This window comes from Camelina sativa, chromosome 17 (assembly GCF_030686135.1).
Source record: "Camelina sativa cultivar CO46 ecotype springtype chromosome 17, ASM3068613v1".
NCBI lineage: Eukaryota > Viridiplantae > Streptophyta > Magnoliopsida > Brassicales > Brassicaceae > Camelina > Camelina sativa.
In genome coordinates, this window is record NC_141896.1 from 5,716,675 (window position 1) to 5,740,021 (window position 23,347).

At 31.0% G+C, this 23,347-nt stretch overlaps 3 protein-coding genes across 3 annotated transcripts; 1 reads left to right on the top strand and 2 right to left on the bottom strand.

The window, feature by feature from the left end:
* Positions 1 to 8,779: 8,779 nt before the first annotated feature.
* On the bottom strand, positions 8,780 to 10,167 carry LOC104755622 (uncharacterized). The gene is made up of 3 exons (XM_010478034.3): positions 9,928 to 10,167; positions 9,345 to 9,550; positions 8,780 to 9,160 (listed from the first exon to the last, which is right to left on the bottom strand). Exons 1-3 carry the CDS (start codon positions 10,027 to 10,029, stop codon positions 8,902 to 8,904), a joined length of 567 nt encoding a protein of 188 aa, XP_010476336.1. The 5' UTR covers positions 10,030 to 10,167; the 3' UTR covers positions 8,780 to 8,901.
* Positions 10,168 to 13,207: 3,040 nt separating this feature from the next.
* Positions 13,208 to 15,226, bottom strand: LOC104755623 (uncharacterized). Its single transcript, XM_010478035.2, has 4 exons — positions 14,905 to 15,226; positions 14,133 to 14,278; positions 13,987 to 14,050; positions 13,208 to 13,896 (listed from the first exon to the last, which is right to left on the bottom strand). The coding sequence occupies exons 1-4, from the start codon at positions 15,067 to 15,069 to the stop codon at positions 13,588 to 13,590; spliced, it is 684 nt and encodes a 227-aa protein (XP_010476337.1). The 5' UTR covers positions 15,070 to 15,226; the 3' UTR covers positions 13,208 to 13,587.
* A 4,162-nt stretch (positions 15,227 to 19,388) lies between these two features.
* LOC104755624 (zinc finger protein JAGGED-like) lies at positions 19,389 to 20,986 on the top strand. Its single transcript, XM_010478036.3, has 5 exons — positions 19,389 to 19,614; positions 19,729 to 19,835; positions 20,085 to 20,198; positions 20,298 to 20,385; positions 20,491 to 20,986. Coding segments are annotated over exons 1-5 (654 nt in total). The 5' UTR covers positions 19,389 to 19,612; the 3' UTR covers positions 20,834 to 20,986.
* Positions 20,987 to 23,347: the final 2,361 nt, after the last annotated feature.

Sequence of the window (23,347 nt, forward strand, 5' to 3'; positions counted from 1 at the left end):
TAAAAAGAGTGCATACATACATATATTGAAAAATACTAAGTAAATTAAAGTTGAGAGAAGGAGCATAATTGAGTTTTGTGAGTGGGAGTAATCTTCATATGTTGGATATGAAGATAACAAACTGGGGACAGTTTCAATCTATCGTATGTTTTTTGAATATCAATATACCAAAAGCATATACTAAGGTTTTAGTTTTTTTCTAGGTTTAAAATAAACAAAAAAGCAGGCGAATAAACATAGATGGATACTTCAATTATTAAAAAATTTCTGATCATTTTAAGTTCCCATTAACAACGCATCACGTGAGTACAAAGCAATCAAGTACACAAACCGCACAAAAGTAACTTACGTGGTCCCCCACCAATCTATTCTCTTTTATTTTCTGGAATGTGACATTATTTTTTAGTTTCACCCCAAAAAAAAAAAAAAAAAATTGTAAAACCTATTCAATTTTTCTGTATTTATTTGACATTATTTTTTCACCTGACATTTATTTATTAGGAAATATATATGTTAATGAAGCGATAGCTGTGATTTTACATATTAAAAGGGTGCCAAATTCAAATGGACTGAACTAGGGGTTGTACATATTTTTCATGAATTTATCACTAGCGTTATTATAATTTGCATTAGGTATCTCTTATAAAGTAGTGAAAATAAAAAGAGTGGTGGTTGATAAAATTTCATGTGCGCACCAAAGTCAGTATGATTATAGAGCGGCATTTTTTTTAAGTTACTATATATATGTACTTATGTAGTATATTAATTAAGATCTGATATTTGACGACTTCTAAATGCTAGTAATAAAATTAGTTAATGCTTTTTTTTTTTTTTACTGATTTACGTTATCTATTCAAACGTTTTTATCATGATCTGAATCTGATATGCTTTTCCAATATCCTGAAACTCAAAATTATCAATTTATCATCTTTAAACATTGTCAAAGTTCAAAACCGAATACCCCAGACATCTCGCCCTCACATTGCTACCCTCTCCTTCTCTTTCTTATTTGTACATGTCTCTTTCTCATAAATAGGTTTGTCCAAAAGTCATGAAGGAATTATATATTAGTTTCTAATGGAAAAAGTAGATATGTTATAGGATAGAATTAAGTTTAATTGGTAGAAAGTATAAAAATTATATCTTTATCTATGATAATCTAAAAAAATACCACGAATAATCGATATTTTATTATAGTTTTTCATAAAATGGTTTTTAATTTTTATTAGACGTCAAAATATTTAACGAATCCAAACAGTTAATGTTTTTCAAATATTTTCAATATACATTTTTTACAATGAATTCTCTTCAGAATGGTAGTCTTATGAATTATGATCTTTATCTTCTCAATAATTTGTTATATGCGTCTACCAGAAATAAGAGAATCCGCTTTATTTTTCCAAGTAACGAACTATAATCATGTTATATCACTACTACCAAGAACATGATAGCTGAGTATATATTTATTTTCGATCCATAAAGCCCTAAATACATTTGTAATCTGCACAAAAGAAAGATAGTTTGAGTTTTTTTTTTTTCTTAATGGGTGAATAGTGATAGAAGAATTAACGGGTAATTTAGGTCCCATCCTTCTTACATTTTAGTCATGTGATAGGCAAATAATTTTTTAGAACGAAAATACAACGATTTGGCTATTAAAAAAAAAAAAAATCTGGCCACTGGTTTTGGGTAACATCAGTATGGATATGGATTATGGTAATCAATTCAACAAAAAAAATAAATAAAAATTATACTATGTGGTTATGGGAGATTTGGAGAGCGAGCGCAACACATGACACGATTGGATCTTTAGAACCATATGTATATGACATAGTTATATATGTTTTCCTATAACAATTATACTATACTTCTTTTTCGTTTTTGTTCAAAAACAATTATACTATAGAAACGCATATATAGGCTGCCAAAGTGAAAGTCTCTTCGTGTAATTGTAGAGTCTAAAAACACACTATATGCGCAACTTTATATATTAGTGGTTCTTGTTTGATAAAAATAGGATTTCTCGTGTTATTAAAAGTGAAGGCCACTAAAAGTAGGTCATTCTTTATACAAATTTTATCAACCTCTTTTGATTTACGGTAAGTATTTTTTACATTTTTTTGGGCTATTCTTTATTTTTTTATAATGCGCACATGAGTTCTTTTTGGTATTCCCTTTTCAAAGATCTTTGGATAACAATGTTGAGAATCTGCCTCTCATTCCATTTTTAAAGTCGTGTTTTCTTTTTAAAAAATATATATCACCTAACTATTTTGGTGACCATAAACTAAGTCCAGAATAACTTAAAAATCTATAAAACACAAAATATCCTGAAAAATACATTTATGGTAGAAGGGGAAGAATGCCTGCACATATGATACAGTATATATCAATCACATTTACATATATAGACAAAAAAGAAAATCATAATAACTATTTTTTGAAAAGTAAGTTATTATTCAAGCTTATTCTAAACTTTTTCAAATCAGCATATCCATATTTCTTTAGTTTTGTTAAAAGTATTAAAAATAAAATTGGAAGATAATGCATGAATAGAAAAAGAATATATATAGATTATTCGTTTCTTTTTCGTGTCAATAGCCTAATATATTCGGGCGTCGTATGTATATCGTATCGTCGACATAAAGAGATGGGAACAATCAGCTAAGCAAGGGTCCATGTGTTGAAGAACCATCGATGCAAATTGCAAGGACGTATAATGTATATATAGTTAATTTCTCTGTTAATTAGGCCTAATGGCAGCAAAACGATAGTAAATAGTACTCCCTCCATTCTAATTTAGTTATCGTTTTAGGATTTAATTTTTGTTTCATATTAATTGTCGTTTTAGATTTTCAATGCAGATGTTTGATGAATATTCCAATCTAATCCCTGCTGTATTAAAGTTTCAACCAATGAAAAAATTATAAAATATATTAATGAATGGCAAAACATAAAATTTAATAGTTTCCTTAATCTGTGTGCAAAAACCTTAAACAACAGTTAAACTAGAGCGGAAGAAATATATTTAACCTTTTTGCATTTTATAAATTCGAAGCTGATTATGAAAAAAATATTATTGGTGAGCCCTAATTGCGCAATCGTGTCAGCAATAAATCAGAATCAAAATTTTTTTGAAAAGAATAAAGTAATAATTAAATAAGCCATGTTGGAAATAGAATTTTGCTAATAGAGAGAATTTAGAAGGACGGTTAATTAAGGTGCGCGTCACTTTCATGTTGTGTCGTCTTCAGTCAGCGCCACGATAATTGTCTCCATGAGGAATCATCCTCTGCTTTCGACTTTACTCTATTTTCCCATTTACAATCACTTTCAATTTTGATGAGTCACATAATATTGGTGTATCGTGGAGAAAACAATTGAAAATTATGTTTTAAACAACTACTATTAATGATCTGCTAAATAAATATCCTTAGGTATTTTTCGTTGTTTATGCTGACAACAATTTTTACTATACGGTATTATGTTACAAAAAACAAGTAACTTTTGAAGTTGATTTTTATTGTGAAAAGTTATTTGTTTCTTCGTTCACGTAAAAGAAATAAAAACGAGTTAAGAAAGTACATAAACCTAGTATCATAGTATAACAAAACCAAACGACTTTTTTTTCTTTAATTAAGCTTCATATCTAAATCGATGCATGGGAACAATTTGTTGCCCATATTTTTCTTTTTATTTAGGTTGTAATTTGTTACCAGTTACCACTTCATCATCATGGGTTAATTCTGGAAATTTCTCAAAGAAATTAATTGAAATTTATTTATTTATTTATTTTTTTTTGTCAAACCAGTTGCTTTCATTCATTCAGTATAGTAATAGATACAAGTACAAAAAGCAAAAGTTTCAGAGTTTAAAGTAATACAAAGGAAGGCATTCCCCAATGCCACAAGGTTAGAAAGATAATTCATCGACTATAAATCCAAGAGAGCTGTGAACCATGAGCATGAGAGCCTCTTGGTACATGTGAGATCCTGGTAGGTCGAAAGCCCATCCTCGAGAAACTCAGAGGACAGTTGTTTTGTCTCGGTCATAATACTAAGACGCTGAGACGTTGAGAAAAGAATCGATGCTTTGAAATCCATCGGGGCGAGAAACACTACCGATCGTAACAAACCAGCAAAGATCCGGACGACTATGGTTTTGAAGTCGAGGCAAGGTTGTTTTACCATCCAGTGCCTAAGGATTTGATCACTTCGATAAGACGCATAATAGGTCAATTGAAACAGGATCCAGATGATGGGTTTGGTGATAGAAGGATGCTTGGAAACATCAGATGACCAGCTTAAATGATACTCGTCATTGAACATGAGTTCAAGGCCAAACATATCACTTATGCTAGAGCAGATCGAGGAACATAGGCTATATAACCGCAAAGATTTATACTCAAACCACAAGCTCCTAACAACAACTAAAGCGAGGTTCTGAACAAGATATATGAGTGGCCAAAACGGAACTGGTGTTACCTTTCGCCAATGGAGTCTTCGACCATTGATTACTGAGAGACAGAACAGAGCTTGGTTGAGGCGAGTCATAGACGATGAGGAAGTGAGCTTGAACCTGCTAATATTGCATAATTGGGATGGACTAAAGGACTTAGGGTTTTTGTGACTTAATGGGCCTAATCTGAAATCTAGGTCCACTGGGGAAAACCCTAGATTCAGAGGCAAAGGGTGTCTTGGCTGGTCGCCGCCAGAGGATTGCGAGAAGATCTGCATTGCGTGAACCTTCTCCGGCGAGTGAGAGATCGGCAGCGCCAAGGGGTAGTCGTGGTAAGTGTCGCCATTAATAGTTAGGTCCATTGGGGAAAATCCTAACTTTACAAACGTTTGCCAAGCTGAAGCAAAGGTGTGGCGGCTTCCCGAGAGTAATGGAGATGTCTGTGCTACACAGAGCAACTCCGGTGCGTGACATAACGGCGGGAACATCCGGTGGTCTTTGTTTGGATCGACGATTGGAACTAGGTCCACTGGGGAAAATCCTAGTTCCACTTGAAAATTCCACAGTGAGGGGTGAGTAAGGTTGGAGCCTGAGATTTGCGAAGAGAACCTCTCCTGTGAATGGAGTAGCGGCAGGAACAACCGGCGGTCGTTGGTGGGATCTGAGTCAGAGTTTATTAGGGTTTTCAAAGAGATAAAAAGGGGAAAAATTTGGGGAAAAAGCTTAAAAAAGATTACACTAAGAAAGGTAGAGAAGAGATGAGTTAGAGCTTGCTCAAATAGATCCCGACGCCGACAGAAGAAGGCCTCGCCCGCGCTGGAAAACATGGTGAAGAAAAGTCTTTCGATAGTCGTACCCGGGAGAAAGAGGATATATATTGAAATTTATTCAGTTTTCCTTTTTTGTTCAACGAAAACACCTATAATTTTCTATTTATTTGTTAAGCGGCTTACAATTCTTTTTTCTTTTTATAAATGTTTTAGCTTTTTTTTTTTGTTCACTCGAATTATATGATATGACGAAAACATTATTATTGAATTATCTTGCTATGTGTCCCTATCCAATCATGGTTTAGCGCTATACACACACATATATATATATATATTCAGATTTTACATATCCATACAAATTTTCTTTCTGATTGACCTTTTTTAAGCAAAAAAAAAAATGTTTTTAAAAACTAAAAATCGTAGTTCATTTAGTTTGGAATTTCTGAACGCTCGATTTGTTTTCTTGATATTTTTCATTCAGTTTTTTTATTTTTTTGACAATCTTTTTTTATATTATTATATTTTTCATCAGTTCTTTAAATCCTTTTGAATACAGAAAGAAAGCAAACGGTGAGATTAAAATAAATGAAACTGTGAAGATAGAAGTATAAAAAATTCAAGCCGACAGCGTGAGGCAGACGACGTGTACAAAGAACGTGCCACGTGTATCACACCTTGCAGGGTAATCTTGACCGTTAAAGTTTCTGGATCAATCCACGTCATCGTAACAGTCGCCATTGGATACTAGATATGATTATAGTAATTGCTTAGATGGGGCTCATTTAAAATAATAGTAGTAAAATCTTATAGATACGATAAATAAATAAATATAGTTGTTGTCCAATTTGTCTATTATATTTTGTAACGTCTGACCAGAAAATTAAATGGTTGGTTTTGAAACTTGACCAGAAATATTCAAACTAATTTAATGGATTAATATAAGAGGTATAGTACACATGAATACGGTGAATAGGATAAAAGAGCTAACGCCTGATTACTCCCACTCATGACATTTATTTAATATCGTCTATTTTGAATAAGAATGTTCTATTTTTGTTCAACATTATTCGGTTGCTTTCTTTTCTACTAAAATCGATATTATAATCACTAATAACAAACAATAAGCAACCACAACTACACAATTAATTAACTAATATATATATCGAAATTTGGTATATATCAGTTTTAAAATGTTTTTAATATAATCGATTATGTTATACGTACTTACATAGTTACATATGACATAATATTATAGTATAAATCGATTATGTTAGGTACTTACGTATGACTCGTTAATACAAAAGTGATTGCATGATTAGGGTGGAAATCTTTTTAAAGATAAAAAGAGAAAATTCAATACTAGAGATTTTTCATTTGATTATGTGATAATTCAAATACGATATTGACTTATGTATACATGGCTCTATCGATGCTTTAGCTTTCACGGGGGGGGAAAAAAGGAAGAGGAAGCAGTTATCCAATTTGGAAAAGTAGAGAACAATTTACAGAGAAAGGTCCCATTGGCCCTCTTTCTTTCTTCAATCGAATTTTCAGAAGAAAAAAAAATATACAATCAATTAAGTCCTCTTTTCTTTTTTTTTTTTTTTTTTTGTCAACGTCCTCTTTTCTTTCTTTACGAATATATCTTTTATGAGTTTATCACATATAAAGCCATTTCCAAGCAAGCATATATTGTTAAAACGTAAATCTAATGTTTAAGTGGGGTATATTCTTATACAGATATATAGATTAGGGAACTATATTACTTTAAAGGATATAAGAAATGTCATGACCTAACACCTAACCCAACAAGGCCAACGCTATTTTTTTTCCGATTTCACGACGTTTTCGTAAGTCTATTAAATTGGCTTATATATGTTGCTTTCACAACTAAACCTATCGACCTATTTTTATTCCTGTAATCAGCTTTTAAAGTTTTTTGATAGTGCAGGTTTAACCAAAACGGCACGTTTTATTTAGTCGTTCATTGAACACTAAAATCATATCACTTTTTTTTTTTTGGTTTTAATCATATATATATATATATATATATATATAGTAAAATTTAACATATAACATAAACTCCATATTCCATATGACTAAAAAAAGGGTTAGGAAAAATATTTTTTAAAGATATCTTGACTTTATTTATTTTCTGTTTCTATCTATTTCAAATCAGGAAAAACCCGAAAAATACGCCATCTAATTTTTTTGGTCGTTTAATTCCTCTAATTATTAAATTTCCCAAAAAAATATATGGTTTAATTTCTGTTGTCTTTAAAAACCTTCATTTTATTAATAACGGTAGATCCATATTTATGACATAACGACTATTAACTTTAATGACAGAAATATTAACAGGATTAAAATATAACCTCATGTGGTTAATTAGAGGGAACTAAAGACACTGTTGAACTCGAAATCGATTTGGAAGAAGAAAAATAGGGCAGCAGTATCTTTAGTTCCCTCTAATTAACCACATGGGGTTATATTTTAACTCTGGTTAACATTTCCGTCATTAAAATTAATAGTCGTTATGTCGTAAGTATGGATCTACCGTTATTAATAAAATGAAGGTTTTTAAAGATAATATAAAATAAACAGGTATCTTTTTGGAAAATTTAATAATTAGAGGAATTAAACGGCAAAAAAAATATTAAATGGCGTATTTTTCGAGTTTTTCCCCATTTCAAATCTCCCCACAATAAAAACAGCCTTTTTTTGTTGACAAATACAATAAAGACACCTTGAGAGGCCTACAATATAGACGGAGAAAGTATTTAATTAAATATTAGAAGATACAATTCAAATTGGTACTCCTAAAAAAAAAGACTGAGCAATCAAATATTTGTATGGAAAATATCAAAACCACATCATTTGAGCAATTTTTCCCCTCTATTACTCAAGTTTTTGTTTGTCCCATTTGCCTTTTATGATATGTCGTTTTTATTCTATAGCTTCTGATTTTCTATAAATGGTTTTGATAAATCAGTTGTGAAAGAAAAAAAAATTACAAGTCTCCCCAATCAGAAAACTGCAATTACGTAATTAATACTCTAAATGGTGATAGTCGTGTGCAAATCACTAGTCAGGTCCTAGTTATAAGTTATAAATTATAATGGTGAAAGTTTTAAAGTTGCAATATAATTGTTTTCATAGCCTACTTAAAACCATGATTAGAAAGGTAATTCTGTTCATATTTAAATAGTTACAAGTAATTTCATAATTGATACTTTTAACCAAAAAATATACAAACGGTTTGAAACTATACGAACTATACAAAGAGGTTCATTCCACATACTTTTTTACCCTCTATGCCGTGCACATGGGTGTGATTTTGAAAAGCCTTTTTATAAAGCCCAATACTCTTTATGAGACAATTGATAATTTTTAGATTGACTGACTATACTCTTTGACTTATTAGAACAAAAACACATAATACCTCTAATCAAAATGTAAATATCTACTATAGTTAAAATATAATGAATATGATTACAAACATACACTCAAGAATGAAAATTACCTAATAAGTTGAAAGAAAAAACAGGAAATTTTCATAACCAAGCAGACATATATATATATAACCAGCAAAACAAATAGTATTGTAACAATGCAACAACCTCATTTTTTTCTTAAATCTACAAATGACTAACCAGTTTTCTTCTTTTGACATTTATGCATAACCGGTCATACCGATATGGGAACCAGAACGGTTTGCTTTGTGAGCAGGTGGTGAAGAGACAGACTTGGTAAAATACATGTAGTAGTAGACATTAAGAACCATGGTAGCAACTATAAACACTGCCCCTGCGATGAAAATCCCTTTACGCAAAGATTGACACGAGAAGGTTTGAGCGCTCAAGTACTTAGTGTGGTATGCGTTCTTGGTCGCTCCTGCTATTACACAAGCTTCTGCTACCAGAAATGTCATCCTACAATTGTCAAATTTGGACTATCAATCAATAAAGTGGGTTTATATTATAATAGGTAAGACTACTAATCTATTGATATCTCAAAGCTTCAAAACCAGAAATAAATCTAAAGCTATATCACTTTTAAGATGAAGCTAAACTCGAAGATGAATTGTTCGAGTCTTTAAAGCTAATGGGGACTCACCAAGAAGAGATGAAATAGATAATAGACCAAGCACGGTCACTACCAGGGGCTAAAGGTCTACCAAAACACATGCATTTGGTAACACCCATAAGCAATGATTCACTAGAGAGGAGGAAAAGAAAAGCTCCAACTCCATAACCAGTGGCTACATCAGAGTCATATACGCAGAACGTTACGTTTGTTATTGGGTCTTGGATAGATTTCCCCTGCCACAAAACAGAGAAAAGAGAGACCCTTAATAAAGAAGTATCACAACAGAGAGCATAGACTCTGTTTAGTGTTTACATATGCTTATTAGTTACAAAGATGTTTCTCTAGTCTCAGTCTACATAGTTCTCAAATGGTTATGTAGTTACTAGATTTCTCTAATCTATTGACTCCAAATTGATTCTTGAAGAAGAATCAAGAACTTAAATTAGAGGCATCAATCATCATTCATTACTAAATCTAAGTAACAAATAAAAAAAATCCAGATATAGAAATATTATAAGCTGCATCATCCTAATGATTATTATTTCTTAGAAATCGAAACTCAAGAGAAAGAAAAAAACCCTAGCGGAGAGAAGAGAGAAGAGTGACTAACGATGCTGCGGCGGCGTTCGGCGGCTATGGAGAAGCCAAAGGCGACTAAACTAAGAGCGACGACGAGGATAAAAACAAGAGTCGAGGCCTTCCCTTCTCCCATTATCTCCGGCGAAAGAGAGAAAGCGACTTTTGCAGAGGCGACTGTGAAGTGTGAGAGAGAGCTGGAAACGAGTAAGTAAAGTGAACACAAAAAAAAAAAAACACGAGCTGCGAGTGTTGAAACGAAGAACAAGCTCGAAACAGCGAGTGTTTATCACGTCAAAGCGTTGATTTGTATAGAAGCTTCACGCGGAGTGTGAGGCGCGTGAAGAAACCTTTTTTGAATTTTGTGTTTCCTTTTTGGAAAAGATAAAAAGGGTAAGAAGAGCGTAAAGGTTATTTTTTTTTATATAAGAAGGTGGGCTTAATGGGCTCAGAAGCCCGAATCTTTCCCTTTTTAAGTTTTTAAGTAAAAAGCCTGATGTAATTGGTTTGTACGAGGGTCTAAAATTTTTTGAGAGTGTAGTATTTACGAGGAGTGTGTTTTCATTTTTGGAAACTACACCCAACCCATAGTCCAATACAAACTCATCTCATTGCAACTGCCAAAACCATACTATTACAGTTGGTTTTGTAGATGATCCGATACCAAACAAACACATAAGTGAGAGGCTCATATATTATAAACTCACAAAACTATACCAGCTACCTCATAATTCATAATTTTAGGATTTTAAAACAAATGTTATCTATTAACTGAAAATCCAAAAGCCAAATAGAATACTTTCGTCGTTTGTGTATGACGTTTGTATCTTATGAATAGTATAAAACATGTTTCATATTGCATATATTGTGATTGATACAATCTCGGCACTGTATAACTTGTTTTTTTGTCTACTCCAAGTGAAAGTTAGGTTACATGTCATGTTTTTGAAATTTATCTGTTGTTTTTTTTTTGTCTTCACTAGGTAGTTTATTTGGATGGCACTATATATATACTTTGATACTTCAGATAAATCAAATTCGTTTTGAAATAAAGCAAGCGAGATTTACGGCCACAAAGTTTGACGAATCTTGGGGTTTGATTGACACATTTTTATGGTTCACAAGTTTGATTGACACATTAAAAGCGAAACAAAAGAAATATTATAGTATATATAAAAAATATTATGATAATTTTGCAAGCTGTAAGCAAAGAATCGAAATAGATCCGGAGACAAGGAAATAAAGAGTTGTCCTCATGTCACTTGGCTGGTCCGTACCCCTAACAACTGCCCATGTTTGTACATTTCTCTTCTAACGCTGTAGTTTATTGATTTATGGTACCTTTGTTTTTGTTTCTTCGAAGACTTAGTTTTATCGATTTTTTATTCCCTATCTATTTGAAGCAGATGATATGACCAAAGGAGATGATAGTTTATTGATTTATAATCGCAGTCTATTTGTTGCAAAATCTATGACCAAAAGGAGAAATTAAGTAAATTTTTGTTGAACAAGTATGTTAGACACTTCTATATATGTATTTTAAAACTTTTATCTAAAATATGTCTTGAATAATATCGAGTTAGATGAACAAATTTTTAAGCTATTGGCTTTTTTTTATATAGAATAAGTGTCGTTGTAAGATTTTACTTTTGAAAACGACTAAATTTCAAAATTCCTGTGCACATACATACTTCCAAACTACGTATACAATAAATCACGTTCACAATAATTATCCCGTACGTAATGTTTGATAATTTGTGTTTGCTCAATTATACACAATAAATAATGCAATAGATCCTTAATCGTTCATTTTGGTTCATTTTTTATATATATACATCTTTGTTGATGTTTTATCAGATTAGGCATAGAGATCTTTGTTGATGTTGAATTTTTTGGGATATTAAGGGCGTTCAAGTTCCCCAAAATCTTAAATGTCATGACGTTTTTCCAATGCTCAGGTGTTTTTTTTATGTAAGAGACATGCTCGGAGATCTGTACATTTTGGGAGCGGTAGGGTTGTTAGAATATGACCGCATCACCACTCAGGTTCATAATGCTTTATGGAATGAAAATATCTCGATTTACAACATGAATACTCTAATATATATATATATATATATAGTTTATTAATTTATAGTCGTAGTCTATTTGTTGCAAAATTTATGACCAAAATGAAAAATTAAATAAATTTTTGTTGAACGAAGTATGTTAGACACTTCTATATAATTTTATATATCTGGTTAAAACATTTTAGAATTTTTATGTAAAACAACTAAACATATCTTAAATAATGTCGAGTTAGATGAAAAAATTTAGAACAAGCTATTGACTCTTTTTTAGAACAAGTGTCCTTGTAAGTTGAAAACGACTAGATTTTAGAATCCTTGTGCACATACATACTTTTAAACAACGTATACAACAAATCACGTTCACAAATACTATCCCGTATGTAATGTTTGATAATTTGTATTTGTTGAATTATACACAATTATTAATGCAAATCGATCTTGAAACTCTTAAACAATTATGAGTACTTACTTTATCTACATATGATACTTCCATAAAAAAACTATTGACACATTAGAACACATAACTGTTGAACTATCGAAATGTAGTTTTATTCTGTTACAAATACAAATCTTTTGGATTTAATATAATATTGAGTGAATTATCTAACATCATGCATATTCTTTACACGCATTTGTAAATGGTATAAAATAGTAAACGTTAGCACATGCTCTTTTATACCATTTTTAAGTTGCGACAACGGATACAAAAGAAAATTCCAGAAAAAAATACACTAATTCGAACCGTGAAACTCGGGACATTTGAGAGATTGCTACAACTCCAAACAACTAGAGTTTTTCTTCGTTGTGATTACCACGAGTGAAGCCATTTTGAAGCAAACCTTCCAACCTCAAGATAAAGGCCGCCTACGGCTTCTCCAAGGAGTAATGCACAAACGGAATCGTTAGAGAGGAGTACTCGATAATATTAACACTAAGATGAACTAAAAATAGAGATGGTAATGTAACACATACATTAAAACACTAGGAACGTGTGAAAAACGATAATATATACAATTAATCATCACTATTGTTTTGTCACAAAACAAGAACTAATAGAGATAGTAATGTAACACATACATTAAAACACTAAGAACGTGTGAAAACGATAATATATACAATCGATTATCACTATTGTTTTTGTCACAAAACAAGAACTAACAGAGATATTCTCCAAAAAAACTGATCGATCAACTCCTTTGAGAAATTTACATCAGTGCAAAAAGAGACAAATATACAAAAGCAAAATTAAAGGGTAGAAATGATATCTTCACATTTCAAAACTCTTTCGAGCTTTTCCTATTTGTTACAATGGAAGAAACACTAAATTAAGCTCTTATTTTTTTCACTAAAGACACCAAATTAACCACTCTCTTCTCTTCCCCTTTTTTAATTACAAAATCTTTAAGAAAATGGACACCCAAAACCCCTAAATATTTTATAATAATCCCTCCCCACTTTTTTCTTGTTCTTTTCAACATATCTACACATTTTTAACCAACAAAAACCCTCCCATAATAATAATAATAATAATATTCATAATCAATTCCTAAACCTTCTCCTTTTTTAAGCCTTCTCTGTTGTTGTTGTTGTTGTTATATATAAATATGTGCATGTTGGGACTGCTCTTATGCAAGAGTCGAAACGCTACGGTGGTTGCTGCTGCGCCTGTCACAATCGAATCCAACAACACGAACAACGGGATCAATCCCGAAGCTGGTCGCCGCAGCAGCCCTAACGCAACTCCCGTTCCTTGGTGAAGACGGAGGCTGCGGTTTGTTAGCACCACCACGAGGAGTCGATGGAGTAGGAGGAGTCACCACGAGAAGCTCTTCTCGAAAAAGTGAGTCTTTTGTTAATGGGTTAGAAACTCTACTTGGTGGTGACCCTGTGAAGAACAAAGGACACGCCTCTTGCTCCCCACCACCACCACTACCCTGTAATAACATCATCACATAACCCAAAATAAAAATCCAAACTTTAGATTTATAATCAATTCAAAATACGAATTAAGCAAAAGGGTTTACCTTAGAGAGGATGAAATCCAAAATCTCGCTTCTTGAATTCGATTCACATAACTCCATCTGATGACTGCAAAAGAATCAGATTAGTTTGATTGGCAAAGGTATGAACTTTAAGATTGAAAAAGGTGGTGGGGGGGGGGGGGGCTTACTTGAGTTGCCAACGGAGAGATCGAGAAGAGAGAACACCGACGCGACGAGGTTTAGGACAAATCACGGCGTCACGGCGATCAGAAGAAACGACGGCGTTTCTCCTCATCTCTTGTTGGACTCCACAGCTGTTCATCATCTTGTCTGGCTGCTTTCAAGAAAGAATCAATCAATCAGACACACAAAAGAGAGATTGAACGAAGAATGAATGAATAAAGATTTGCAAAAAAATAATAATGTTATATAGTATAAAAAAAAAGATAAGGGGAGGAAGAGAGAAGAGGTGGTCAAATGGTAACGTGTTTTTTATGGAGATCTGGTCATAATAGATTAAATTAAGGTTGAATTAATTTAATTAATTATTCAAAATTAATCAAAATTAAAATGGTAAGGAATAAGCCACTTGACTAAATTCGATATTGTTTTTTTAACTTTCCATTATAGTGAATGAATGATGTCAATATCATAATGGAGACAGATTTTTTTTTTTTTTTTTTTTTTTTTAAGAATAAGTAAACTCAAACAAACAAAAATCATGAGAAAAAGTCTAAACTAAACAGTGATAAATTAATCCATTGTTTATGAAAATTAGTAAAGAAATATTAACAAAGATTAGTAAAAAATAAAAAACAGATCGAGAAGAAACAGAAACTGAAATTGATGTTTTTTAGCGATTATGGATCATGGAGTTGGTTTTAAAGATCCAAAATACGAACAACGTTTTTAGATCCAGATCAAATCTTGATCCGGTTATAAAGAATCAAGAAAAGATACCTGAAAGGTGAAAAGAGCAGAGAGAGAGATCGTTCGAAAGCTTGAAGCTCTACGTACGTGAGCCAAGAAGCAGAACAAGAAGAAGAAGCAAACAGACAGAGAGACAGAGAGAGAGAGAGATCTGAAGAAAGAGATGAAGTCTAATGGAAAGAGAGAACCTTGCATACAACAAAGCTTATGGATGGAATCATGTTATTTATTTTCCTCTAATTTATAATAAGGAACATAATAATCTTTTTTTTTTTCTTTTTCTTTTTGCTTTCTTTCTTGTGTATGTGTGTGTCATTAATTAAATTGTTTTGTGTTAGATCAAAACGCTGGTTTTAGCTTAAAACATTTATATTCAGTAAATGAAACCATATGTTTTTAGTACAACACAGCTTTCAGTTTCATTTTGTTTAGATTTTTTTGCCTTTTATTTTTTGGGTACAAAAGGCGGTGCCTAACCAGACTCTCTCCTCTTCGTAAATATCTTTCAATTGGTTTTATTAACGTCACCGACGAGATTATAACATTTGTTTGTTTTCATTTACTTTCAAATCTCTTTTACTTTATTACACTAATCACTAATCACTAATCACTATTCACCATGTGGAGGGTTTTTAGTTTCACTTACTTTGGACATATTTGTAGAAAAGCTAGCCAGATGGTTCAGGTTCATAATCATATCATTTATTTTATTTTTCCTCAAATTAAGGTAAAATGGTTGTTACTTCGGAAAAATTAAATTATATTAGATTTAATAGTATCTTCATAACAGAATTGATCTCTTACAGAAGATGATGGATTCTTCTTTTCAGTTTACTGCATGTTGACATTTGTCTTGTAAGATTTATGTATAGATTGAAAAAGTTAAGCTTTTTCTAAATATTAGTATTTTATTACGTCATAAATACTAAGGAAGCAATCTTTCACTTTTTATATATTACATATATTAACAGGTGTTATATTCTATTTTTCTATGCATTTAAATCAAATCAGAACTAAACAGAAAAACCAGATGTTACATTTACATAAATAATTCATTTTTAGTCATATATATATTACATATAACTTTTCCTTACTATATAGAAGTTCTTTTAGTTATCATTAATCATATTTTTAGTAAATTATTATGAAGTAACTAACATATTACATTTACTTTTAAAACTATATATTATTTAAGTTCTAAGTATTTATTAGGGCTACCAAGTTCTCTAACACATCTTTAAAAATCAAGAAACTATATAGTTTTTAGGTTTATGTTGACAAAATGATGCTGATGTGAGATGACAGAGTTATGAAAATAAGAATGTTTTTTTAGGTTTATAAAATGATGGCAATACAAATGAAAAGCCAAAGAAATAACAATGAAAAAAAGATATAGGTTTGTGTAAATGACGGTGTGAAATGAAAATACTATTAGGTTTACCAGAAAATAGCAGTACAAAATATAAAAAATTACGTAAATATCAAAATAAGACGTTTTAGATTTATAAAATGACGGCGGTACATGAAAAGAAATTATGGAAACTAATTAGGGTAAGATTTGTTTTGTATATAGAAATGACGGCGATACATAATAAAAAAATTTAGAGAACTAATAACGACAAATTATTAGATTTAATAAATGACGGCGTTGCGAAATGACAAAATTACAGAAATAGTAATGATAAATATTTAAAATATAAAATGACGGCGGTGCATAATGAAAATTTATGGAAATAAATATGAGAACACTTTTAGAATTATAAAAAATGGCGGCGGTGCATAATTATAATTTTATGGAAATAAAAATAAGAATATTTGTTAGATTTATAAAATTGGCGGCGGTGCATAATATAAATTCATGGAAATAAACGATAACATTATTTATAAGGTTAAGAAAAAGACGGTTGTTCTACCAAAAAAATTATGGAAATAAAGAGCAGTGAAACAGTATATGAAAAAATTAGATTTACAAAATTGTGAAGATGCGAAAAAAACTTAAAAAAGTAACAATGACAAAGTTTTTGTTATTTTAAAAATAATGGTGGCGCTAAATGAAAAAATAAAATAAATAGCAATGATATATTTTAAAATAAGAATGAAATAGTTTAGGTTAATATATATTACTCAGGTGTAAAATGACCATTTTTTTCGGTTTATACAAATAATGTATAGGTTCAAAACTTCAAAATAAAACAATTAAAAACAATTTAAACTTTAGTAGGCTTATAATACAATGGCGATGCGTATTTACAGAAATAACAATGACAATATTAATTAAGTTTATGAAAATGACGGCGGTATAAAATAACAAAATTATGGTAATAGACAAGAACAAAATTAGTGTTATAAAAGTTTGGAGGAGAAAGAGTGTGAAATAATGAAATTAAAGAAAAACTATTTTTAAGGTTTATAAATATGACAGCGTGCAAAATATCATTGACAAGAGTTGTGCTAGCTAGTATTGATGTTACTTACCTGACCATGATTCTTTTGATAGTATTGACTTTTTTTCTATAATAAATAGTAAATACCCGTTAGAAAAGTTAGTAGCTTGTTTGAACTTGTTGATGAAATTGTCCTTTCATGCTTTTTATCATGCCATGTTTCAGCTCCCACTTTCAATTTTCCCTTCCATCTAATATATATGTAACTTATTTTCCTTTTTAGTAAGTGTTATTGATGGTTCCTTCAAATTAGTCTTATGGCTTTTCGATTTGTGCTTTTGTTTTGTTGAGCCTTCCTGCAAGATTTTTGGTGTTATTAATTATGTTGTTATTTAGAAGAATAAGCCTGTATATGAAACCGTAACTCGAGTCTTGGACCCTCAAAGTTAGGTTTGTGTAAGCCAAGGCCTCTTGAGCTGTCTAGTAAACCATTCTGATGTTTGGTCTTGGTTCAACCCCCTTGTTCAAGGTGAGTCATATTCTGGTTCAATTGTGGTTCTGCAAGATCTAGATATTAACTTTGGGACTACTTAGCCATGGGCCAATGGGCTTTGTAACACATTAGATAATTGTATTTATACAAAGATTCAACAATTTGGAGACAAACAAAAAACAAGAACAATTGTTCCGATCCAAATCTTTAGAAGAAGCGTTGATGCATCGTCGTCGGCAAATTAAATGTTGGTCCTTGTTTAAATAGTAATCACCATCAGTGCTACCTTGCAACCTTCAGCTGAATCCAAATAAAAGGTTTTATGATTTTATTCGTAAGGCAACTAAATCTTGATCACAAACATTGTACAGTATCCGTCCTTAAGTTTCTTATAAAATAGAAAATTTTATAAAAATATAGTATTCTACAACTCATACTAATATATATATATATATATATACACATATACACAGTTAGACAAGTATATATGGTTAGTTTAACCTGTTAGAATGTGTTGTTTCAGAGTTAATGTTCTGAGTTCGTAATTAATAACACTATAACTGGACAAAGATTGTTTACTACTTTGGGAACCCAAAAAAGTATAGTTGCATGTTACAGATCCGAGTTTATAAATACCAAGAATTAAAAAAAGACCGGGTTTAAAAAGTTGCATGTTCCACGACATATTTCCGAAAGCAGGTAAATTTTTGTGATTGTTAACTTTTGCGTTTTGTAAATTAATTGAAGTTTTAATATATATCTGAGGGGACCAATGTAACAACTACCTTTAGCTCAGAGATCATAATGAGTATAATATGACTACTACTGCCTCGACCTCATCTCCAAAATTTTGAGGGCTTCTCTTAACTTTCTTCTCAGCATTTAAAGGAGTGACAATTAATATACTACTAGGTACTATCCCGCGGAAAACCGCGGGCTGAACTTTTTTTTATGAAAATTTGTAATAATTTATTTTGTTATTATGTTATTTATAATGATATTTGATTAAAAATTTGTTTCTTATATTATAATTTTTGTATTTTAATAATGTTTATTGATAACCTGTCAATAAAACATTTGCATTTAATGAATAAATTTTTTTAAACTTTTGTCAATTAAATGAATACCTTATTATAGTTGTGAAGTAACTAAAAATAACTAACATGTAAAAAAGAGCAACTAAATTTTATCTGTTAATTTTTTTTAGTACGATTTAGTTTTGATTCTAATAGATTTTTTTTTTTATTTTACTTTTCTACAATTTATTTTATTTGATTGTGTCTCCTATTTTTGTTTTTAATTAGTTATGTTTAATTAATTGATTAATCTTAATTAAGTTTTTCTAATGGCATTGAATGTAATTTTTTACACATTGTAAGGTTAGTTTTATATTTGTACTTCTCAATTAATATAGTAGGATAAATAAATATAATTTTGCATTGGTATATATGTTAAGTTATTGTGATCCCTAAGTTATTTGTGTAGAAGTTTTTTTTTTTTTCTTTCTTTTGTTACAGAAAATGCCTTTGATAGACAAAACAACAAATTTATTTTGATAGTAAATAACAATCACTTCATTTTTTTATTGGACTTGTTGTTATATATATAAATGAGTATGGATATATATATATGTATATATACATACGTGCCAAGGGATACCTTGACCCATAATGTCCCCTCAAGCTATAGTCCTCTTGCATAAGAGTCACAAAGCCCTCCACTTAATTTGAGTTCCATGCTCAATTTTCTTCTAAAGAGAGAAAAAAAGAAAGAATTGACAAAGCTCTCTTTCTCTCCATCTTCACTCTCAGGTCTTTATCCTTAGTTAGTTAGTTTCTTCTCTCCTGTCTTCTTGGTAACCATGTAAGTTCTCTCTCTCCTCTCCTTCCTCCACTCTATCTCTATCTCTCTCTCTCTCTCTCTTATTTTCTCACCAACTAAATAGATATTCTTAAATTTAAATTTGAAAAATTGCAGGAGAGCTGAAGATAATAACACTTTAGATCTCAATAACTTACCTGATGATCCTTCTAGAGAAATTTTCCCATTCTTTGAAGAAGGCTCCTCTTCCTCTTCCTCTTCTGGTATACACTACTTTAAATTATTCCATTTATAGAATAAAAATATTGTAAATAATTAAAATAATCTCTTCACCTTTAGCCTTGTTTGGGTGATTGTTTTCTTATAAAAGGATACTAGAGTCAAAACAATAATAACTAATTAAGGTTTACAAACTAAATTAAAAGTGCTTTTATTGCTAATCATTAGAAGTACATTTGACTATTAATCAATACAAATCTATTGAAGCGAATAATTAAGTTATTATTGAGTAGGAGGTTTTAAGGAGAAGCAAACCAAAGACGGGAAAGAGTATGAATGTAGATTTTGTTCACTCAAGTTCTTCAAATCTCAAGCTCTCGGTGGACATATGAACCGCCACCGTCAAGGCAAGATACCATTCTCTAAATGATGACTATATATACGTATGTTTGCATATTTCTACGCATAAAATCTTGCATTTTATTGATTTGTGTTTGGTGAATTAGAAAGAGAGACGGAGTCACTAAACAAAGCTCGTGAACTTGTTCTTCGCAGCGATAGCTTTCCTCCTCGTCAAGGACCTCCATCGTTCAGGTACTTTAAGTGTCTATTTTCTTGAACGAGTTTAAATTTATTTACAAATGATCTCACTGTCTAGAAATATGGTTTAGAATTTACAGTTTTATTTATTCTTTATAGTTATCATCAAGGAGATGCGCTTATAGGAGATGTAATAACACCATTCAGACCAATGGTGTATCCACCAAGACTTTTCTCCCTCTCTTCCTCTTCATCCGCCCTCTCGTCTCAGCAGCCACCATATCTTTATCCTCCGCCGTCTTCACTGTTTTCTCAACATAAGACCAACGATTACTACATAGGCAACAACACTAGTACGCGTCAGCAATCCCTAACTCATAGCGTTTGCGGTGGTCGTGCACTACCTGACCCGAGTTACACATTCATCAGTGCACCACTGGCTAATGGTTCTAGAGTTGCTCCTCCACTTCATCTACCTCTACCTCCACATCATGGTCTATGAAAACAAATGTATTTCGTTTTTTTTTTCTTTAATTAATTTGGATTTTAATTAAATGCTAAAACTTATCTCCATCATGCGTTTAAATTTTATCTGTAGTTTTTTTTTGTGGGAATATTGAAAGGGACATGACAAAGTAATTGAAAACGACAAAAAGTGCAATGCAAATTGGAGAGGGAGTGTTGTTTGGGGTTATGTAAGAAGATTGTATTTGTATGAAGGAACAGCTTTTATCTATTTTAATCTTGTTTTTTTCCTTAGCATCTAATTTTGTCTTGGAGCTGTTTGTGAGACCACACCACATATCGTGTTTTATCGTTTTATATATGTTTTTGATATCTTTTTTCCACCGGAGGAGGGAAAAAAAACAAACAGGAGTGACTAGAGAGAAAGGGGAGATGAAATAAGTTAGATCTGGACCTCAACTAGCTAGTTGAATTGTAACTAACTCGTCCTCTGTTTAAAACAATTTTTTTTTCTATTATCTTTTTGTTGAATTATTTGTCGTCTGATAGCCAATTTATCGTTAGATTTATACATATACGTCTTGTGAAAACAATTTGAATTAAATCATTTTTTTTTCTTTTGCTAATTTTCTATTAATTACGTTGTTATTGGAACATCTCTAGATGAAATTTAGACTAATCCTAACATTTGCAACGCCGCAATGACCAAATAGACTCGGTGAAAACCTCAGCTCCGATAGTCTTAATTAACTATATATACTCTTAAATCTTCTACTACTTTTGGGAAAATTTTCTTGTACTTCATCAATTACGCGTTGACAGAAAGAAATTGCAAACATTATAATATATTATATATATATATACGATTATAGACTACAGTTCATGTTAATTACATTGCAAATCTGAGAAAATCCAGAACTTAAACTAAAAAACTTTTACACAAAAAAAAAACTAAAAAAGTAAAATTTTGTACCTTGTTAAAATCAGTCAAAAGTAGCTAGTGATCAATAAGAGATAGAGAGAGAAAAAAATTGAGCGCAAGCTCAAGCATGTTTGTGTGATAAAAGGAGAAAAAGAGCTATACATGAAAAGAAGAAATGTATCATGGTTTTGTCACTTTGTGATAGAAGGCTAAAACCCTAGATTTATATTTACAGTCTTCCCAAGAGGCATATATATATATATATATTTATATGTATATGTATATTTTAGATAGAATAAACATATAATGCAGAAAGCGAAAGGAGAGAGATTGAGTGGATCAATATAGATATGTGTATGTGAATAAGTTAGGCTTGTTATAGAAAATAAGTTGGTCTGAGACATAGACACAACTGTGGTAGGACTCATTGATGCAGTTAAGTTTCTTTTGTTTCAGTCTGTCGATTACGAACCCTATTCCCCTAAATCAGCTTTTACCATTTCATAGCTTTGCTCCTCAATTTCAACTCTACCCTACTCCTATATATATAAGTGTATTAATTTAATTCACATATATATATATATATATATATATATATATATACTGCGAACGTATTATTATATAATATATCCTTTTTAGAAATATTTACATGCATATAAATGTGCAATTTCCTTCTAATACCGAATCATCCATATAAATAGATTTTCTTCTCGAATTCTATATTAATTTCGAAACCTATGATATATCCTCAGATGAATTTAAATTTCTATCATAGATATGCAAAAATACATTATGATGATTTAAACAAAGTCATGCATGTATTATGATTTATACGTACGATTGGGACTATACAATATAAAAGTTATTGTACCATGTAACATAACTTTTTGAAAGCACATATATGCGTTTAACTTCTAGATCATCGATGAATATATATGTATGTAAATGTGAATTCTATATGTATAAAAATTGTGCAAGATTGGCTGTAGATCTAGCAAGGTTGTGCACAGTGCACTACATATCATGTGTACACATATTAACCAAAATATAAATGCCTACTGGCATATGAAACATTTACATGATAGGTGTGCGTCTAGGGAAAAAAAAAAAGCATGAGACTTATACTCCCTCCGTTTCACAAAGAGTGTCATTCTGGAGATTTTTCTTTGTTTCACAAAGACTGTCAGTTTACAATTCCAATGCATTATTTTATAGTTCTAATGTATTTTTTATCTTAGATTTCCTTGTTTTACCCTTAATTATAACTAAAATAGTCTATTAAAAACTTATTAAATAAGGGCATATATGTATATTTTAGTATTTTCTTAATTTGTGTGAAAAGTGTTAGAGTGACACTATTTGTGAAACGGATGGAGTATAATTAAAAGGGAAACGGGTAAGTTAAAGGCAAAACAAAATCAGATGTGTTTCGAAAGGAAAGCAAAACTTTATCTATTTATGCAAAGTAAAGGGTTCAATTACCGATTGCTATATCATAGGAATTAATAGGGCTGCATCTGCTGTTCCTATTAACAATGACACCGCCCATCTCTATTTTTTACACACTTCTATAAGCATTTACTTACTTTTTACCTTGTTTATAGATAACGTATAGGGTTGTTTAATTTA